A 22,810-nucleotide genomic window follows, 5' to 3' on the forward strand; every position below is an offset into this window, starting at 1 on the left:
GGAGGCTCTTTAAATCCAAAAGTTTTAGCTTATTACTTAGTTTACTCATTTTACTTAGCATGACTAGGAACCTAGAGTTAAAAACAAATAAATCAGTTTAAAATACAACAGACTTGCATGCTTTCTTAACTTCTTATTGTTAAATGTATGAATATGATCGGACGTACCTCTTTTTCTTTTCTTCTAAATGATAGTCCAGATTGTGTTCTCGTCAACTCCTCAGATAGGCAGCTTGAAGCCAGTGAAAATGCTAGTAGTTTATGTATTAGTTTTTGTTCCTTTAGCCCCAAAGTGCCTTGATCACTCAGTTGTAGTTTTGACCCTGTCCACTACATATTGTGGGATTTGCAAACATTATATGCGTTATTCTAGTCTTTAAACGAATCCAGTGGCTGATACTTGGCACAAATTTAATATGATTATACCATCTTACATCAATCTCTACCTCATCATGTTGCAGGAAATCAAACATATTGGATGTAATACTAGTGGCTAGGGGATTCACACAGATAAAATTCTCCACAAGTAACATCAACAAGATTAACTACTTAACCACTGTCCACAAATTTGCTGAATGTATCGATGGTTTGATTTTGCGGGTCTAGTGGTTTCAAATATGTGGTTTTCATGTGTGTTGTCGCAGAGTTCAGAAGTAAAGCAATGATTTCGAGGTCCTTTTTTTAATTTTTTGAAATTGCTAGACATCCATGTCTTTATCATGACGATGCAGACCTTCAAGTGCCCCATGTCTCTTTTTGTTGATACTCTTTGAAATAAATAGATGTGAAGGTTCCAGTCGCATGAGCTGCATACCCGAGCAGTTCCCTGTGAAGACTGAAAAAAAGAACCATCAGGTCAGGCTTGGTCCTGAATTTCAAACCCTATCCATTTATTAGCGGTTATCTGTGAATGAGGTGAGCCAGTTTTGATCATGTTTCTCCTCTAGAAGAATGTTTAAAAAAAAGAATTTACAACGCAGAAGAGCCAGCAACTCAGCCTGGCACTCGCCCACAGTTCTCCTTAAGTCAAGGCAATATAGCCATTCACACAAGTCTGCCAGTTGGTGTGTTAGCCTCCATAATGCCAGTTATTCGCGAACACATGTTTACTTGCCAATCAGTTTACCAAGATACCCCTCTTATGGATGTCCTTGAAAGATGGGCGAAGCCATGGGTATCTCCTGTTTGGACAGGCAATAACCGTGATCTATGCATTCTACTGCAAACCACGGAGTAACTTAACCATTTATTTTCTGGTCAACAACACCAAGGGCATTATCTCTATGATTACAACGCAAGAAACACCATCTTGCACAATTCCCATGCATATCCTTTAATTTCATCCTTATCAGCATCCCACTCACATTCTTTCATAGCATACTCATGTAACAAACAATGCGCTTCATACTGAGCAAATTCGTCCTCTGCAAACACAGTTGGCAGATACCTTTCTGGACACATGACCTATGAACCTCTCACCCTCTGTATTTACTCCCTGTCCCAAGCCCATTTAGCATATGAAGAATCAGAGAGGTATTTTTTATCAATGAGACCACAAATTGTGGCTGGGTTTTTGAAGGCATTCTTTCAGCGTAAATCCTCAAGATTACATTTGACTCCCTTTAACACTACTGCATTTTATAAACCTGGTAGGTTTGTCATATATTACCCTATATGTGTTTATCTGTCACTTCGTGTACATTTGATTAATAGCTTGTAAAGACTTGGCATCAAGTCAGCTCCTCGTTTTCAGATGCTCTGGCCACTTCTCTCCAAACTTAGAATCCTACACTGGCTTCCAGGTGCTAAACCTATTGAATTCAATTTATTGTGTAGTATACATCTGACCAGAGGTGGCACTGCTTCAGAGTTTCTCTGTTAGAAATACTAAAATTGTTCTGCAGCTAGATCATTAAGATTACTGTGTGGTTTTACTCTTTGCATCACAATAACTAGAAGGAAGAGGTCAGAATAGTGTTTGTTCTCAGTAATGCTAGCCATGGCAGTGCAGAACAAACCTTCATTATACTGAAAATAAACCTCGAACCACTTTAATTATCAAAAAACTAAAAATCAATTTGTTTTCTTTATTGTCTTGGTACTCTTGTAGTGGCACCTCTGAAATAATAGCAAGAAGTAACTTTTGGTGATAGATGGCTGAACAAATAATACATTACCTAACATGATTATATTATGTCTGCACGTAGTGAACATAGACAAGATCCTCACCAAAAACAGCCTTGATTCAGTTTTTCATAGGGCCCTGGTTCATGCTATGAACCAGGGCCCTATGCAAAGCTCATCTTCTTGATAGTTTGCTGAACAAGACTACATTACTGAGCACATCAATAGGCCTAACAAAAGTTCAGAAATGAATGAATGAATATATATTTATAAAGCTTAACAAATAAAGAAAACTTAAATGCCAATGAGAATAGCCAAGGTTTAGAGTGGGTTTGAAGAATAGATGGGCATGACAGTTCCAACATTTAGAAGCTAAATAAGAAAAATAGAGAGCACCAGTTCTCAATTTAAATGTGTGTGATTACTGGGAGAATTGGGTTACCGGAATGGAAGTCCCAGATTGGAGGATAAGAAATCAGGCTAGAATGTAGGGAAGCTGGAGACCAGTTTTACTCTGATGCTCAAAGAATCTTGAAGATGAACCTTTTGTGAATGGACAGCCAGTGGAGGGTAGAAAGATGACGTGAAATTTCTGTAAAGGGCAGCCCTACACCAGTTGAGCAGCCAGATTTTGTTTTACCTAAAAGGGGGGGAATTAATATATTGTGAAGACATCAGTGTACTGCATTGGCAAAGTCCTTGCTAGAGGTGATAACTTCTTATACAGATATTTTCTTGCAGAATGAAGGAAAGGAAGGAAGTACTTGCCTCAAAACATGCAATGCAAGGAAGCTAGTGTAGGCTACTTTGGAGATCTGAGGATGAGATGAGTATCTTGCTGTCCAGCCTGCGATCTCCCTTTGAGGACAATACATCTGGTGCACAGAGAGGCTGAATCCCAAAAACTGACACCTCTATTTGATAGATATTGAGGTTTACATGATTAATGGTCATCCAGGATCAGGGACCTCAATGCATTTGCCAAAAAAATGACCCAGACAACATTTAGGATCCACTTGAAAAAATTGTGATACTAATTGAGTGGTGTCTGTATTACAGTAGAATAAGAAATCCACACAGCTCAGTGGACTAATGCGTCCATTGCAGTACCCTGTGTTCGTCCTCATGGTCACAGGTTCAAATCCCGGTGGGCCCACTCAGCCTTTCATCCATCTGAGGTCGATAAAATGAGTATGATTGAGTTGAGTAACAATAAACATCTGTTATTCAGCGCCAAGATACCTCCGGGTGAACGTGTGCTTTACAAATACACGTTATGTCACAGTTGTCCCTTGATCACTGTGGTCATACAAGCTTACACTGTAATAAACCTACAACTCCTTCTAGGTTCAGTCCTGCTACTTTTCACCATTTGCCAGCCAGGCCATCACACTCCACATAATCATCCTGGCACTTTTCCAGTCTTCACTTCAGAGATATCTGCCCATGTTACTGTAGCTTCAAACTGCTATGCAAACAACTATTTATTTGGCTGCAGTATAACTGGTGATGTTTTAACCAGGATCTTTAAGGATGGTCTAATTTATTTGCTGGGCAACACCTACTTCATGTAGCTCATCATGCAGTAGACCCACATGAAGGATAACCTTGTTCATCTGGTATGCTCCTCCATGACCAACCTCACCTTCCACATACTGCAGCATGTTTAAAGGACAAAGTGTGCTGCCATTGCCTTTGGCCTGCTAAACACATCACTGTACCCAGCTTGGCAAGCCAAAACCATTAATGACACACTCCATGATATCTTGACTTCTTTGGCAGGCATTTCAGTCTCCAACATCAAAATGGAGATTATACCACATTGCTTTAGCCATGCCCCCCAGTTAACAGCAGACACTCAAAACCTCAGACATCAAATAACAAGTTGATAGCAACCAAACCATCAGACAACAGTAGGATAGTGAACTCAGATGCTAGATAATCTGTTGATCTCATCACACTGGCCAAGGTTGCCTGCCACAAGACCACAAAAGCAAGGCTTTCAGCAGAAGCGTGACAATAAAGCACTGTTTAAATCTCTATGCCGGGTCTGGTGGCTCAGTGGACTAATGCCTCCTCTGCAGGGCCCTGTGTTCGACCTCATGCCATATCTGGGTAAGTAAGTGGACCTAGCTGTACATACATTGAGTCTTCTCTAACACATCTAGGTATTTAAATTAGCCTGTTCTTGGTACACTTTCAGGCGACTTCTATCACGTGACCATTCTCACTGAACTTCCTGGATATTACTATATGCTCGTCCAGTTATATTGAATTTACTCTGACGACACACCATTGGCTCTGATATTATCTTCACACCAAGTGACATCGTAGTAAGTTACCTTTTATCCTTGAGTTCCTCCATAAACCCTAGCTATAATTTTTCGTGCGTTTCATTGAATATTCTATAATGGCTTATCGTGAGATATGATCATTTCATTACTTTGATTGATAAACTGGCTATTGATATTAGATGCTCCTCGTATATAGATCCCTCACTACTCCATGGACAGATACAATTGAAACTGCCTTTTGCATATAAGAAATATCTCTATTCATGCTTTACTGCAATTCATGCTAGTCTCGTGAGTCCTGCCCAGATCCTCTCGGTATTCCAATTATGTTCTCAGATCTAATTATGGTCATTCTTTTCTTTTCATTGTAGCTTCTTAAACACTAAATCTAAAGATTTAGGAAGCTACGTTACTGGTATCCCCTTGTATAAGAGTTTCTTGTTGGCAAGTATGTTGTTACCAAACAAATTATTCTTCCTTTCCCTTAATGTCTTACCTTTTTGTACTTAGGTTATTGGAACTATAATGACATTTCCTCACAAAAAATCCTGTTCTTGGGTGTTTGCTGCATCACGGGTGTATATAGAGGTTCTTATTTCTTTACTCTTTCTACAGCTCCTGCTCCTCCCTTTTTTTAAACAAACTAAAAAATCTAAATAACGTTCACAATCACTCATTGTGACTTTTTATACCCACAGACCAACGGCTGTCAAAATCTAATGTTTAAACTCCATTGTATGAGTGTTGGACATCAAACTAGGCCTTGAAGCCTTGTTTTTCTGAAAGACCACTGTAATACGCCCTGAAGAAGGAGCCTGTAAAAATCATTCTTGAGCTCCGAAACGCGCGTTGGCGCTGGTCCTTTGTTCAAACTCCACAACCTATGATTTTAATTGTCAATATATTGTTGTTCTCTTGAGTTTCAGGTTTATTGTCTTTAATTGTGTGTTATATATGTGGTATATATGTTTTCTTATTTATGTTATGGTTGTACAATTAATCATAAATTGTGCTTCAACAGTTTGATGTTAAGTGTACTACATGTATTATTACACAGTATGAAAAATGTTTATGTATATGTTCTTTGAGGTTGTTGAAAAAATGATCAAAAATGAAAAAATGAACTAATAAATGAAATAATATAGTTTTATACACCGTTGACTGTGGGTATTACTTTACTTCATGGACATATTGCCTTCCACTTAAATAGTATAGTGTAGGAAGTTTTGTTTTTTGAATAGTTTCTTTCCCTGATTCCTTCCTCACCTATTAATATATTCAGGGTCCCTCTGCTGTAATCTATTGATTCGACCTCATGGTCACAGATTCAAATCCCGGTGGGTCCACTCAGCCTTTCATCAATCTGAGGTCGATAAAATGAGTACCATTGAGTTGGGTAACAAGAAACATCTGTTATTCAGCGCCAAGATACCTCCTGGTGAACGTGCGCTTCACAAATACACGTTATGTTATGTAGCTGGGTTTTCCAATTCAGTCCTGCTAGGAGAAGTGTACACCAATCAGTAACTTCTTCAAAGATGATCTTGGCCAAATGAAACACACATTGACAATGTATCCACACGCAAACATTTCCACAATAATCTTAGACCACAGCACACCCCAGTGGAACTACGTTAAGCTCTCTATTCATTGAGGATCTAGCAAGACTCCTCCAATCTCCAGAGACCCCATCCCAGAAAGGTGATATCATCACCTCATCCCTACAGTGAAAAAACTTCAGCGAAGCCCTGATGCATGTTTTTAACATTTTCTTTGCACAACTATTTCTGGGGAAGATAACTGAGAAAGGCATTGGCAACCATCTCCATAGTAAAATAGGCAGGAGGCAAGCAACGGTATTCATGTTCTGGAATAATCAATAGATTTATCTCCACTTCCAGGATACTGGAATACTGGCCCATAACGGGTTGACCCAGGTGAAACGGGGAACAACAGGAATCTGTGTTTCTGCTCTCTTTCATCACACTATTTCCCTTTACTGAACCTGTTTTCACTTGTACTCTTTGCCTGCCTTTAGAAAAATAAATGGGAATATTGGTTTTCCTGTATTCCTTGTTATTCCCAATTTGGCAGAAACTCTTTAACTGGCCAAATTGGGGATTACACGTTCCTCAGAATGAGAGCCTAGTAACCTTGCTTTCAGACTGTAGTGCAGCACAGAGAGTGCAGATATCCAAGTAGTTGATGAAGCCATTCCAATTGCTCCACTTCTGCTGGTTTGTCTGAGATTCCTAGTCCTTTCTTGAAGTAACACAGGCAGGCTCAACCTCTTTAAGCCATGAAAATGGGAGGCTGTGGGCCTCCTCATAGGTTCCATTAAAAGGGCTTCAGCTTTCCACGAACACTAAGCAGGATTCTTCTGTTTGGTATCTTTTCTGAAAACATGATGGGGGTACAGCATCCTGCACTTCCTGCTCAATTCCTGCAGCGTTCCAACTGGCAAACATTTACCGCACAAAGGCACGGTTTCTGTTGTGATATCATAGGCATCCGGCTATCACCAATGCAGTGCATCTTCATAATTACACATTCACATAGATCCAAAAACTGAGATAAAATGTTTACCTATGGATAAAAAGTTGCGATTCCTGGGAAATGCTAATTGTAATGGTGTAAGCCGTGAATTTTACACCAGCATCTGAGGAAATATTATGTGTAGAGATTATACATGAATATATTCACAAGGTTACATTTCCCCACCTAACCATTTGTACAAGCCAAGACTTTTGGGTTTTTGATCATTGCCCTCGCTTGTCTTGGCTCAGGCCACTTTCAGTCCCCAAGATGACTCTGGAATAGTGTAGAACAGGGATTCTTATCCTTTTGACTTCTGGCCCTACTTAATCATTCCTGGAAGCGGGGGACCCCCAATAAAACATCATTCGAATCCCAAAATCCCCACCCCAGAGTCATTACAGGAAGCCAGGGACCCCACCTCCTGAGCACTTTTGAAGATCAGAACTGCAGACAATACACAACAAATTTAAAAACAAAAAAATTACAAATTATGAAATATTTTGTTTAATTCACAAAGAAATATTGAAGCATCAAAATGTTAATTGGAAGTTTGAAGCTTTTCTAAACTCAATTGAGGCCACTCATCCTCCATGCTATATTCTAGTTGATGCATTTGCATTGCTTCGACAAATCAATCTGAGGATATTAGCTTATTTTTTAGTCTCTTATATTTTGCTTCTTTATTTATGTACACTTTATTAATCTGTTAATAATAAATACTTTTCTAAGCAATCGTGGACCCCTTGAGTAAGCTTTGAATTTCTTCAGTGGTTTCCGCATCATAAGTTATCAACTGCTGGTGTAGAAAACTAGTGCTACAGTTCACCACAAGAGTGGTCTGTCAACTCTACAAGCATTGTTCCTTGCTGATTTGCAGGCCAGCCTGATTTTATTGAGGGTCTGTCTGCACCCTGTCGGACGTCATCCCATTTTCGTGCATCATAGAAATCTCTAGAAAGGACGCTTCTAGTTGACCAGCCCATGGTCTTTCCCAAGATCCATGACACTGGCTAGCAATGTAGCAAGTTTTTTCAGTGTTTACTGTGCATGTTCCACCGGGCATGAAAAACATCAGCAGGCTCGCCTGCCCTTTATTTGGTGTGGCTCCAAGAACTTATCACTGCAAAAAACTCAGCAGAGAAATGGGGCATGCGCAAATACTGTTGCCCCTGAACAGTTGATACTTGCTACTCTGCACTAGTTCATATGTTTTGAACCTCAGTTAGAATGCCCTGCGTAGCAAGCCATACATGGGAACCTGTACAGTTGGATGGTCTTTGCGTTCAGGTCTCCTGTGGGCCAGACTGTGCTCCTTTTAATTACATAGGAACAGTGGCCGCATTCCTTGTATGCCCATATCGAAATATAAGGAGATGATCTATTCACAGACTTCACAAATTATAGCCAAACATCCCCTAACCGAATCTCCGCCACAGGATTATTCACTGTCTTGAGAAGTAACAAGGAGAAAAGATGGGCTAATGGGAATGCTGCCTTTGTATAACTTGTTAATCTCCTTATTTCTGATCATCATAAATACAGTGCAGATGTTAAGGACACTTGCACCATTAACCAAGATGTAAAGAAAATGTAGTTTGTGTTCTCTAATTCAAAGATAAACATTTTTACTCACATGTTAGTGTGCTTTTACAAGCCATAGTTTGAGCTTGGAGATGAGAGAGGAGATACAGCCTACACGATTTGATCTTTTGAGTACATATTTGGTCAGTGCATGTCGCTAGCACATAATACTTAAAGCTCATGTTATGTTTTGTACTGAAATTCACCCATAATTATACTTAACTAAAATATATTTGTGTTCAAAATCAGATTGCAAAGTCTCCGGAGGAAATATATAATTTCATGTGCAGCACATTGTTTAATGTGCAGCAAGAGCTCCTGTCTCCTGAAAAGAGCCTTTGGGACATTACTCGTGAATCACTGAATTGTTTGACGGAAAAAGGGTTGATAACAAACAAGCCGGATCATGATACTGACGGACCCCACCAACTTCTGGAGGTCTCCAAGTTAGGGCAGGCTACTTACAAAGGTAAATATTGTTCTTATACTAACAAATGGCATTTCTCACATTATACTCTAAATGTATTGAACCTAAATTCACAAACCTATAATCACTTCATTCAAGTCAAGAGACTTCAGAACAGTTTGACTAATTATTGTCATTGTTATAATGTACACCTTTCCGTTGTAATACTTTTGAATTTAAAATTGGTTGTTTATTATTCTGGTTCAGCTATGTTTTTTTTATTTAACTGTCGTTCTCAACTGCCACTCCAATTAATCTTCAACACTCCTCGCCGCCATCCGATTACATCCGCACCCTCCTCGACCATGGCGAAACCGCAGCCCTCATCCTAATGGACCTCTCACTCCTCCTTCAATACCGTCTCCCACCGCACACTAATCACAAGACCACTCCTTCCTTACCGGTCCAACACAGCAGTAAGACCATCTCCATTCCTCTTGTGCCCCCAACCGGCATTGACCGCAGCCTCACCCCGACTTGTACACGGAGCTGGACCGGCATCGAGCGGTACTTTTGTACCACTGTTCTTTCCTGGTTTTCCCTACTGCCCTGATGGCAACCAGAGGAGGGTGAGGAGGACTGGGAAGGGTCTGGTGATCCTCTAGCAGACCAGCTTGAAGAGCTGAACTGGAGAGAAGAGTTGGGTGGTGCCAGTGGTCTGGATACCTCTCCAGACCTTGGTATGCTTTCTCCCCCTACTGTGGCTACAGAGGAGGGAGCCTCCTACACTGTGGTGTTGCGTAGGGCGGCTGAGGCCTTGAGCTTCCTACGGTGGCTGTCAGGACTAACCTCCTGACTGAGGTGCTTCAGCCGGCAACGGCCTCTGCGGAGCCTCTGCTGCCTTTTAATGAGGCCCTCACTGACCTCCTTCTGGGCACTTGGTCCAAGCCCAGCACAGGGGCTCCTGTGGATAGGATGATTGCCCGACACCACCGCCCGGCTCCGGATGACCCACTTTCTCTCCCAACATCCTACCCCCGAGAGCTTGGTGGTCCAAGCCTCAACATCAAAAGGCGCGTTCCCTACTTCTCCCCCAGATAGGGAATCCAAGAAGCTGGACCATCTTGGAAGACAAGTTTTCTTTCGCCAGCTTAGGACTGCAGTGGGTGAACATTGCATGTCTCTTGGGCCATTACACACACTCTATGTGGTACACAGTTGCACAAGTGCTGCCACAGTGCCCAGAAGAGGCTCGGGCCTTGCTCACCCATGCTGTCGCAGAGGGTAGAGATGCAGCAAAGTTCGCCATCCGGTGTGGGCTGGATACCGCCGACTTGCTAGGTAGAACGATTTTAACGTCAGTAGCCCTGAGGCGCTTATGCCTGGCTGAGGTTCACTGGCTTCTCTGGGGATGATCAATCGACCCTTTTATGTATGCTTCTTGATGGCCGTCGCCTGTTTGGCGACAAGGTGGGCAACGCGCTAGAGCGTTTCAAGGACTCTAGGGCTATGGCCAGATCCTTGGACCTCGCTGCCACCTCCTGCCCCATGCAGTCTGCCTCTCGCCCCTTTTGTGGCTTCGAAAGGGGTGCCCCACCACGCTCCACCCAAAGCCACAGGCCTGCGCAAGCTACCCAGACTATGCGCGTCCGGGGACTTGGGACCCAACGTCGTGGGTCTGGGGGCCAGCGGGTGGGCCAGTCCCCCAATGACCCCCCCTGCAGCAGCCTCCAAACCTTCCTAGTCCGACTTTTCAGTGCCACCATTTGCCAGTGGGTGGCAGGATCCGCCATCACCTCCCCCACTGGTGCAACATCATGTCGGAGAGGTGGGTTTTGCAGATAGTTTGAAGGGGCTACTCCCTCCCCTTCGAGACTACCCCTCACTCCATGCCACTTACACTCCATCGCATGACAGAGGATCATTTGGCCCTTCTCTGCCAGGAAGTTACGGCTCTCATGGCCAAGGGAGCTATAGAATGCATCCCTGTGCCAGAAGTAGGTTGTGGTTGCCACTCCCATTACTTCCTGGTGCCCAAGAAGGACAAAGGCCTGCGTCCTATCTTAAACCTCAGGGACGTCAACTGCTTCCTCCGGAGGAGAAGTTCAAGATGCTGACATTGGCTCAGGTCTTGTCTGCGCTCGACCCTGGAGACTGAATGGTAGCGTTGGACTTGTAGGACGCTTACTTTCACATCCCAGTCTTATCTGCCCATCGGAGTTACCTACGGTTCACAGTAGGCCACCGGCATTTTCAGTTCACCATGCTCCCATTTGGCCTTTACAGCGCCCCTCGAGTGTTCATGAAAGTGATGGTGGTGGCGCAGCTCACCTGCGCAGATCAGGAGTTCCAGTCTTACCCTATCTCAACGACTGGCTTTTGAAGGCAGGCTTGCCCCAGGCTGTTGATTTCCCACCTTCAGACTATGGTGGACCTCCTGCATTTGCTGAGTCAGCGTGCCGAAATAGCACCCGATTCCCTCTCAGAAGCTCCTTTTCATCGGAGCGGTTCTGTACACAGCACAGTTTCGGGTCTATCCTCCCAAGCAGCGAGTCCGGGATAATCGGGCTATGATTCCCATCTTTCAGCCTCTATCCCAGGTTTTGGTCAGGATGACCCTCGGGCTACCGGGCCTGATGGCATCCTGCATCCTGCTGGTGGACCATGCCAGATGTCATATGCAGGCTCTGTAGTTGGACCTGAAGTTCCAATGGGCACGGCATCAGGTGAACCTATCCAATTGCGTCAAGATCTCGGAGGTCACTGCACACCAATTGCAGAGGTGGCTACCGAAGTTAAGTAAATTGCTCTTCAATGATAACCTTAACTCTGGACGCCACTGTCTAAGGTCAGCCAAAAGGACTTGGAGAGCGATACTGTCCTCTGAACACCTAAAACATCTTAGATGAGTTAGTAACTCATATAACAGAAAAATCTGAGTTGCAAAAGCTGACTTCTTTAGAACCCAACTTAACCTAGCCAAAAACCGTCCCAACAAATTGTTTGAAATTGTTAAGCAACAATCGCTCAACTTACCTAACTGGCAAAACCATGGTAACATCATTACCCCCAACAAGCGAGGAATTGGCTACTTTCTTCTTGGAGAAAACAAAAATCATTGAAATCGATCTAAAATCAAAGAGGGTTCTTCTTTCAAACACATGGATAGCTTCTCCATTCTCCTCCACTGGCCTTGACCTGTTTGGTCTCCCAGAAGATGTGCCTAAGAACAATGCCGCCTGGCATTCCTTCACTCCCCTCAGTGAAAGTGACATTTATATAACATTCTTATAACAATCAACCCTTCAAACCACTTCAGAGACCCACTACCATCCCCAATCTTCAGAGAAATAAAAGTTGCCATTCTCCCACTATGGTCTAAGTTTCTTAACGCCTCTTTTTTGCAAGGCACCATCCCCGACAGCCTAAAAGTAGGGCAGGTTACCCCATTCTAAAGAAAACTAATGCAGATAGTTCAGACCTTAACAACATCCCCACTCGGCGAAACTACAAAAAAAAAAAAAATGTGGCAAATTCAACTCCTACATTGAAACCTTCCAACTCTTGGACCAACATCAATCTGGTTTTCGTCGAGGTCACAGCACTGAATCCGCATCATGGATGATATACTAAAAATGCTAGACCATAATGAATCCTGTGTTCTGATTCTCCTTGACCTATCCTCTGCCTTCGATACTGTAAAACACGATAGCCCTATTTTTCATTCTAAAGTGGATAGTAAACTATCAGGGCCTGTACTGCAATGGTTTACTTCATCCCTACACAATAGAACCCAAAGGTAAATCAATCACTCTCTCATCCCTCTGCTGTCAATACAAGGGTACCTCAGGGGTCCGCTCTTTCTCCCATTCTCTTCAATTTATTCTTGGAAGCACTTGTAAATGCTTTGAACCCTGCGAACATTCTTTATCACATGTATGCAGACAACACTCAACTGTATCTGAAAATATCTTCCCCAGAAGACTTCAGTTCCCTCAACTCTACCTTGTTGAACACGCAAAACTGGCTCACGGATAACAATCTTAAGCTCAAATGAAAACGAAATTCCTCCTCATAGCTCCCCCTAAACACACTCCCAAGATCGACTTCTGGATAAAGCATCTAACAGCCTTCAACTGTACACCTCACATTATCGTGTCCTCAAAATCCCTTGATGTCACTCTAGACAAACACCTGAATATGCAGAATCATATCAGCAATACAACCAAGAGACCTAAGCAACTATGAGTATTCATAGGAAACTCAAACACTTCCTACCAGATGATTACTTTAAACTGGCAGTCCAAGCTCTTGTATTGCTTAGACTAGACTATGGAAGCTCCACCCTTTGCTGTCTTCCTAAATGCAACAAGTCCCCCCTCAAGGGTCTCCTTAAATGCTAAAATGACATCTGAAAGAAACAGTTAGTTATAGATTCCTTACCTTAGAAATACCCCGAGGCATCAGACTGGATCTGGAAAGTTTTTCATCAGCAGTACCCCTGCACGTCGAAAGGTGGAGTCGGTCGGCTCCGCGTTCGTCATTGGCGTCGTGGTTGCTGGGATGACGTTGCGGTAGCTACAGAGACACCGCCCTCACACGCTGACGTCAGTTCTTTTTTTTTTTTTCTTTTTTTTTTTCGCGCCAGCCAGCGCAAATCCAGAGGGAGAAGTACCTCCAGTCACTTTTTGACTGACTTTTTGCTGACTTTTGTCGAGACCGTTTTCGATTCTTCAACACCTGGTGCACGAGGGATGCCCGGTTTCAAGGCCTGCAGCTCCTGCAGCCAACTGATGTTGGTGACGGATCCGCACCACGTGTGCCTCTTCTGCATGGAGCGCCACCACGATCCCAAGTCATGCTCCGACTGCCGGACCATAAATCCGAAGTATTTGCGGGATCGGTCCCGAAAGCTTCTCGAGACCCAGCAGTCGGCTCTGCGCCGTTCGAGGTCCCGGTTGTGTGGGAGGTCGAGGGACCGGTTGCGGCGCCACCACCTCGATTCTTCTTCAAAGTCTTTGCACTCCTCAGGTAAGTCGAAGCACAAGAAGTCGAAGAAGCATCGTCGCTCTTCGACTTCTCCCGACGGTCGGCCAACTCAGCAAAGGATGCGGGTGGTGCTCCTCCCGCGGTTCAGTGTGCGGAGCCCGAAGGGTCAACTCCGAGTTTCCCTCCCTTCCCGGGACCCGGAGCGACCCCTGCCCAGCTTCGTCAATTTTACGCAGCAATGCATGCCATCTTTGGGCAGTCTGACTCCGCTGGCGCGCCTACGGGCCCCACGGACTCGGCTGGGGCCCTGGGGCTTTGATGCCGGTGGCTCCGGTCCCTACACCGCAGGCCCCCCTTGGATCTAGGCCTAGATCCGGATCGGCGCCGGTCGACCTCATTACATCTCCCCCGGCGCTAAATCCACCGGCACAATGTCCGCAGCCAACGCCGGCTGTTTCCCCAGCAGACGTCTACCCTGGCCTCCACCTGTAGGTAGACACTGTGCTGGACCGGCATCGACCGACGCCGGCTCCGCCGCTGAGGGGTACTTTTGTGCCCCTGTTCTACCCTGGCTCTTTGAGACCAGATTAGCAGCTAGAGGAGGGTGATGAGGAATGGGAGGGGTCTGGAGACCCTCTAACCGACCAGTTGGGCTAACAACCGGACTGGAGAGAGGACCTGGGGGAAGTCAGTGGTCTGGATACATCACCAGACCTTGGCATGTTGTCTCCTCCTACTGTGGCTACGGAGGAGGGAGCGTCTTACACCGTGGTGTTGCGTAGGGCAGCCGAGGCTCTCAACCTCGAGCTACCTACAATGGCAGTCAGGACTAACCGCCTGACTGAGGTGGTTCAACCAGCAGCGAGCTCCTCGGAGCCCCTGCTGCCATTTAATTAAACCCTCACCGACATCCTTTTGGGTTCCTGGTCCAGGCTTCCACTTCCAAAGACGCATTCCCTAACGCTCCACCTGATAAGGAATTCAGAAGCTGGACCATCTTGGGAAGAATGTTTTCTTCCTCCAGCTTGGGACTGTGGTCGGTAAACACTGCATGTCTGTTGGGCCGTTACACCCACTCTTTGTGGGATATGGTGGCGCAAGTGCTGCCCCAGTGACCAGAGGAGGCCCGGGCCACACTCTCCCGTGCAGGTGCCGAAGGGAGAGATGCAGCAAAGTTTGCCATCCGCTGTGGGCTGGATACCGCCAACTCACTAGGCAGGATGATTTCCACGTCGGTAGCCCTTCAACGCTACGCCTGGTTGAGGTCAACTGGTTTTTCCGGGACGTCCAATCCACTCTTATGGACATGCCCTTTGATGGCCGTCGTCTCTTCGGCGACAAGGCAGACAACACGCTGGAACGCTTTAAAGACTCTCGGGCTATGGCCAGGTCCTTGGGCCTCTCCACCACCCGCCCTGCGCAGTCTGCTTTTCGCCCCTTTCATGGCTACGGAAGGGGTGCCCCGCCACGTCCTGCCTAGAGCCACCGGCCAGCGCAAGCTGTTAAGCCCCTGCGCAGCCGGGGACATGTGAACCACCGCAGTGGTTCTGGGGGCCAGTCCACCACAGCCCCTTCTGCAGCTGCCTCCAAACCCTCCTAGTCCAACCTTTCAGGGCCACCAATCGCCAGTGGGTGGCAGGATTCGACATCACCTCCCCCACTGTCACACCATCACGTTGGACAGGTGGGTTTTGCAAATAGTCCGAAATGGCTACTTCTTCCCCTTCGAGACTGCCCCTCCATCCATGCCACCTCAATACCATCGCATGTCAGAGGATCATCTGGCCCTTTTCCAACAGGAAGTTTTGGCACTCTTGGCCAAGGGATTTATCGAGCGAGTTCCTGTCCCAGAAGTAGGTCGTGGTTGCAATTCCCACTACTATCTGGTACCCAAGAAGGACAAAGGCCTGCGTCTTATCTTGGATCTCAGGAACGTCAACCATTTCCTCCGGAAGGAGAAGTTCAAAATGTTGACGCTAGCTCACGTCCTGTCTGCCCTCGCCCTGGAGACTGGATGGTAGGATTGGACTTGCAGGACACTTATTTTCACATCCCCGTCATGCCGGCCCGCTGGCGTTGCCTGCGGTTCCCGGTAGGCCATGAGTACTTTCTGTTTACCGTGCCAGAGAAGACATGGCTTGGCAGTTCAGGCTGGACTGTTCCCATGAGGCACAGGGTCAAGACTGATTTACATATAGCTATGTCTGAACTGGGGTGGCAAAGTGAGCTAAAGAATGATGATGGATTCAACCCAGATCTGTGACTGGGTTTGAGTGTTTGAAAAATTTCAGCACTCTGTCCATCATCTCCTTGTGTCCCCTTTGGCCTTACCAGTACCCCTCCAGTGTTCACGAAAGTGATGGCCGCAGCTCATCTGCGCAGATCAGGGGTTCCAGTCTTACCCTATCTCGACGACTGGCTGTTGAAGGCGGGCTCGCCGCAGGCTCTCCTTTTCCACCTCCAGACTACGGCAGACCTCCTGCATTCGCTGGAGTTCTCCATCAACATGCTGAAGTCACACCTGAATTCCTCTCAGAAGCTCCTCTTCATTGAAGCGGTTCTGAACACAATGCAGTTTCAGGTCTATCCTCCCTAAAAGCGAGTCCGGGATATTCGGGCTCCGATTCCCATCTTTCAGCCTCTATCCCGGGTTTCGGTCAGGATGACCCTCAGGCTACTGGGCCTGATGGCCTCCTGCATCCTGCTGGTGGACCATGCCAGATGGTATATACGGGCTCTGCAGTGGGACCTGAAGTTCCAGTGGGCACGACATCAGGTGAACCTGTCCGATTGCGTCCAGATCTTGCAGGGCACTGCACACCAATTGCAGTGGTGGCTGACGAACCAGGATTGGGTCGGCGGCAGATCTCTCTCCCTTGCCCAACCAGAATTCACATTGGTGACCGATGCATCACTTCTGGGATGGGGCGGCCACATGGGGGAGGCGGAGATCAGAGGCCTCTGGTCTCCGGCGGAGTCCGGGCTCCACATCAACATTCTTGAGCTTCGGGCGATTCGTCTTGCACTCAAACAATTCCTTCCCCCTGTCTGGGAAGAGTAGTGCAGGTGTTCACGGGCAACACCATCGCCATGTGGTACTGCAACAAACAAGGAGGGGTGGGGTCGTGGACCCTATGTCAAGAGGCCTCTGGACATGGTTGTAACATAAGGGCATATCCATGGTGGTTCAACACCTGGCAGGTTCGCAGAACGCCAGGGTGGACGAACTCAGCCGCAGGTGCATGATGGATCACAAATGGCTTCTTCACTCGGAGGTGGTGCAAGGTATCTTTCAACAGTGGGGAGAGCCTTGGTTAGATCTATTCGCCACCGAAGAGAACGCGCAATGTCAGCAATTCTGCGTGTTGGAATTTCCAAGGTGGCACTCGCTAGGCAACTCTTTTTGTCGCGAGTGGAGTTGCGGTCTTCTATACGCCTTTCCGCCTATACCACTTTTGCCCAGAGTGCTGAAGAAGATCCAGCACGACCGGGCCCAAGTCATTCTTGTGGCTCTGGGTTGAGTACGAACAGTCTGGTATCCCGAGCTGCTCCATATGGCCATCGATCCTCCGATCAGACTGCCTCTTCGGGAGGATCTTCTGTCACAGCAGCAGGGGGTGGTCCTCCCCCCGAACCTGTCCAGCCTCCACCTCCTTGCGTGGAGATTGAGCGGCGGCAGTTGACGTTGTTTGACCTGCCTCCCGAAGTCTGTGATGTCATCTTGGCAGCCAGGCGTCCCTCCACTAAGACGGTATACGCCTGCAGATGGAACAAATTTGTGGCATGGTGCACAGCAAAGGCTGTGGATCCCCTTTCTGCCCCTCTTTCTGAGGTCCTCTTGGTCCTCCTTTCTTTGGTCCAGCAGGGCTCTGCTCTGGCCACTCTAAAGGGCTACCTCTCAGCCATTTCAGCCTTTCTTAGGCTTCCTGACCAGCCTTCTCTTCTCGAGTCCCCTGTTGTAAATCGCTGCCTCAAGGGCATTACTCATCTTTTTCCTCCAGTTCCCTTCGTAATGCCACAGTGGGACTTGAACTTGGTTCTTACATGCGCTCTCTTTGAGCCGCTACATAACTGTCCTCTCAGGCTTCTGACCTTAAAAACTGTCTTTCTTGTGGCCATCACCTCTGCACGCAGGGTGAGTGAGCTCCAAGCACTTTCTTCTAAGCCTTCTTTTCTGACTGTTCATCTGGACAAGGTTGTCCTTCGGACTTGTCCTTCCTTCCTTCCCAAAGTGGTTACTCCTTTCCATATTGGACAGACAATCACTTTGCCAACCTTCTTTCTGTATTCTTCCAAGAAGAGAGGCTCCACCGCCTGGATCCAAAGCATGCACTTTCCTTTTAGTTGGATCGCACAAAACAATTACGGGTGGATGACCAGCTCTTTGTTAGCTTCGTGGGCACCAAAAAAGGTTGGGCCGTGCACAAACTGACCATTTCTAGATGGGTCATTTTGTGCATCAAAGCTTGTTATTCCTTGGCAAAGAAGGAGCCTCCAATGGGGTTGCGTGCCCATTCCACCAGGGTGACGGCAGCTACCACTGCTTTGGGACGTGGAGTTTCGCCCCCCCCCCCCTTAATGACATCTGTCAGGCACCTACGTGGGCATCGCTGCACACGTTCACAAGACACTACTGCCTGGACAGCCAAGTCCGGAGAGATGGCTTCTTTGGCCGTTCTGTTCTCCAGGACTTCCTGGTGTGAACTTAGTTGCCAACGACGAACGCGGAGCCGACCGACGCCACCTTTCGATGCGCAGGGGTACTGCTGATGAATAACTTTCCAGATTCAGTCTGATGTCTGGGAGTAATTTTAAGGTAAGGCATCGGCCCGAAGATATGGAACTCTCTGCCACCAGAAGTCCATCTAAATAAAAAATGAAGTGAAAACTACACTAATGAATACGTTTTTGCCTTAAGGCACAGTATGTTTTTATTGTTTATCTATCTGCCTACTACTCTGATGCTCTGAGTGTTCACTACTCTGATGTGCAACTATGGTCTCCAGCTTTAGCATGTTACTCCCATATATTGAATGATTGTTTGTTTCTACTACTGTATCCCACATACCCTATAATGTGAAGCACTCTGATACCCTCTTGGGTCTTGTTCGCGCTATACAAAACTTTATAAATAAAATAAAACTGTAAAACTTTCAATGCCCCAATAACCGCTGACTACCTTTCGAACTATCTTCCCTGTGCCCTCCTTTAATGGTACCAAGTACTTAAATACAGTTTGCTAATGGAAGTTTAGGAGCACCTGAAGATTGGTGTCATAGAGCTTATACCTTCATTTATGGTTTGACTGCTGCCTGCCATCTGCAAAGGAGAAAAGTTAATAACCAATGGCGCCCATCCGGACTAAGACAATGCTCAAATGCCGTTGGAATAAGCCTAATTAAATTTGTTAATAAGATTTTGGGACTATGAAATGTCCAAACCAATCGTTGCTTGTTATTTTTAGTGGACACCAGAGCTGTGGAACTTGGCCAGATTGGAATATGTGAACCGTGAAAGTCAATAGACAAAATAGGAGGATTATGGTCAGCAATACACAGGTCAACAGTCTTGCTGTAGACAATTGGGCTAATCAAGGATCTGGACAGCAGAATGGGTTCTATAATGGATGCACACCCTCTACCAAAAAAAGGTCAGCACGTTAGGGAGGTTGACTTGATTTAATTCATGAATACTAACCACGTCCCGCTCCATAATAAGGTTCCCATGCTCATGACCTCTCAAATTAGAGCCTCTGGAAAGTTATGGTAAAACACAAGTGGCTCTAGGATCTAAATCAAGGCTCCCTATGTTTAATACAGCATTAAATTCACCACAAATTGACATAAATACATTTCCATGGATGCCCAATCTGAGAAAAGATTTCACCTACAATTGCGAATAATTTACCAAAATTGGCAATATTCAAGTAGCAAAAAACATCCTTCTAAAAATTGAACATTCAAATAGTAAAATGATTACTGCACTCAATTATTATCACCTGAATCACATACATATGGACTGCCGAGCTGGATTAGAATAGCAACAACAACTTTTTTGCGAGATATCAAATACCTCCCAGGTCTCCCGAGTCAAAGTTTTCAATAAGAGAGCGAAACACTAGCCAGTACCCTAGAGCCATACCTTGCTGTATTCCATTTGCTTTCTCCATTCTAAAAACACCTGACCAGTGGGTGGAAATCTCTGTGGGACTAGCTTTAAAGCCATCGTTTGCAGCACCACCACTGCAAGGTCACATCGGGGTTTCTCATTCTATAACCTCAAGGCGTTGTAACAGCAAAAAGCAATTAAAAAAAGCAACAGAACTTTCCTATGCAGGGGCTATTTGGCCATTTTGATTTGTAGGAGGCCAGACAATCTCGATTAGAAGAAGTAAACAAGAGAAAGTTCATGAATACAGGTAGACCCACCAAATAAAACTGCAAACATGTGAAAGCAAGAAGCTAACTAGTTAACGATTTTTCAAAGTAATCTCTACGGTATTACCGTCGAACTGTTTCGGAGCCGTACCAATCCACGCAATCCGTCTTGAATGCAAAATCTGATCAACGTTTGCTGGATTGAGGTCCAGTTACCTATAAAGCCAGTTGGATGCCTTATTTCTTGGTTGCAAATGGTTATCCAATGCCCCTCCACACAAAGAGCGAAGAGTTGCCACGATTAGCAAGCTGGGACAACCCTCAGGTTGGAGATTTATTGTAGGCAGCCTCTGTGGCAAAAGATCATGCATTTGTGGGGCTTGAAGGACATGACTGACAATACTGGCATGAGTAAAGTGATAATCAGCTTTTGTTTTGGAGGAGCGGCCCGTAAGAGGAGTATTAGGTGGCCCCCATCCTTGCTAAGCAGCGCCATGTTGGCTCCAGGTTCCTGGTTGGATCTGAACAACCGGGTAGAAAACTGTATGACATCTGGAGCATGGGCGTAGGAAGTGTGGGGGACGCAGGAGATTAATCCCCCCTAGATTTTGTAGTAAGGGGGACACTGGGGGCAAGGGTGGGGGAGGGGCAGGCGACAAAAGAATTTCCTCTCTCTCTTCTGTCATTGGCTGGGTCATTGGCACACCAAAGCACTACCTACAATGGCCCTGCACTTGACCGGTGACCTTCCCTTTTCTTGTGCTGCAAACCTCAAGGAATTCTTTTTCACCTCAATCTCGCTGCACTTTCAGAACCAAGGAGAGGTAGTTTGTTGATTGCTGTCTGCATCCTGCCCCTCCTTATCCCTGACTCTACCTTATTTGACTGTTTCACACTGCGCAGTTCAGCCACTCAGAGGCTAATGTTTTGTTGAAATGTTTATTTTGAGCAGTTGAACGTCGCCCTGGAACACAAGAGCAATAAGTATCAGACAAAGTCTAAGCACACATTTTTGTATGTTGTGTGTCAGATGTGTTAGTCTGTCTTAGTATTTACACAAATAACAATTTATGTACCACTATTTTCTCTTAATTCTTTTATAGCGCTACTCAACCCAATCCAGGGTGTCAGAGCGCTTTACATCACACATACACATTATACATAGGCACTAAATCATGTGTGTGTAAATCAATTTACAGGATATGTTAAATAAGATAATGAGGTTTACAAGGTGTAGGAGTCACGTGTCCTTTCCTTCATAGTTCTCTGTGCTATATCGGAAGGATTACTATTTATGAACTGCAAGTAACTAAAGGAACTCCTTGTTAAAAGCAAAAACCCACTTACCCATTTACATAAAATACAAATCTGTCATCTGTGTGTCACATGATTTGCTTTACAGGAGACATACTAACCTTCAATGCTATTTTAATTCAAAACTGGGACTAGACAAAACACCTGTCTCTCCTGCAAGTACATTAACCTCCAGAGTTATCTTACCATTATTATTATTTGCTGATATTTACTGGGTACATAAAGATCTATGCAGCAAGTGCCTTACCCCCTTATTGTATTTTAAAACACAGACTTTGCAACCAATTAATCAGAATAGATGTACAGCCACGTTTTTCCTTTTTGCCAGTTTTTCTGGCAGAGTTTTAATAATAAATGTATAAGTGGAGGCCTAGATCTTTCATCACTCTTTTTGGCACAACTCCAACGCAAAATCTAATTTGTTAAATATTGTAATGCGCTCAAATGTACTCATGATAAACCTGCTTAACATACGTGAGGTCATGGAATCTGTCATTTTTTGTGGCATCACTTCCTGTGAGGTCATGGGTTGTGATGTTCTTCACTATGATGCCACTTACATACTGCCTAACTTGGTTATTGTCCCACTTCTGTTTTTTAGGCCTCGTGCCCTGGTGGGAGCAGTATAATGGAGAACTGGTGTTGGCAGTTTTGTAGGCTAGGCATCAAATGTAAATTTTATTCTTGCCTTATTATTAAGAGGCCATTGTAACTCGTAGGGAATTTGAGTAATGTAATCGAATTTCAGAGCTAAAGACATACATCTAGTTTGGCATGTAGACCAGTTTTCAGTGTTAAGAGGCGGGCTTGTGAGCCGCTCACAAGGACGGCGTGGCCAAAGTCCAGTCATGAATGAATTTTTGGTACAAAATAGACAAGAATGGCTTCATCTTTTCAGGACCTAGAAGTAATAGTTTGCCACTTTAAAGATCTTGTTTATACAGAAGAGTCAACCATGCTGATGAGCGATGAAACAGCAGGTGAGATTGATGGGAAGTCAGCAACGTCTTAGCCTATGGGCTTCTGCATTTCATTGTCTGCTAACAAAATCCTGGCTGGCATGCTGATCTATTGCCCCCTCTGGGCATGCAGGGGGATTCTCTCTTCCCTGGACGAGATCCTTTTGATGTATATGTTGAAAAAACTTCTAGGGAACCCTAATATACTTGTGGATGCATCTTCTGACCC

The 22,810-nt window shown here is 45.4% G+C and overlaps 1 protein-coding gene across 1 annotated transcript in view; it reads left to right on the plus strand.

Annotated features, from left to right (window-relative positions):
- Positions 1-22,810, plus strand: part of HELQ (helicase, POLQ like) — a 365,741-nt gene that overhangs the window by 211,440 nt on the left and 131,491 nt on the right. The window contains exon 12 of the mRNA XM_085636579.1: positions 8,786-9,005. Coding sequence (XP_085492705.1) covers positions 8,786-9,005 — 220 coding nt within the window. The remainder of the gene's footprint in view (positions 1-8,785; positions 9,006-22,810) is intronic.

Source organism: Triturus cristatus, chromosome 2_1 (assembly GCF_964204655.1).
Source record: "Triturus cristatus chromosome 2_1, aTriCri1.1, whole genome shotgun sequence".
Lineage (NCBI taxonomy): Eukaryota > Metazoa > Chordata > Amphibia > Caudata > Salamandridae > Triturus > Triturus cristatus.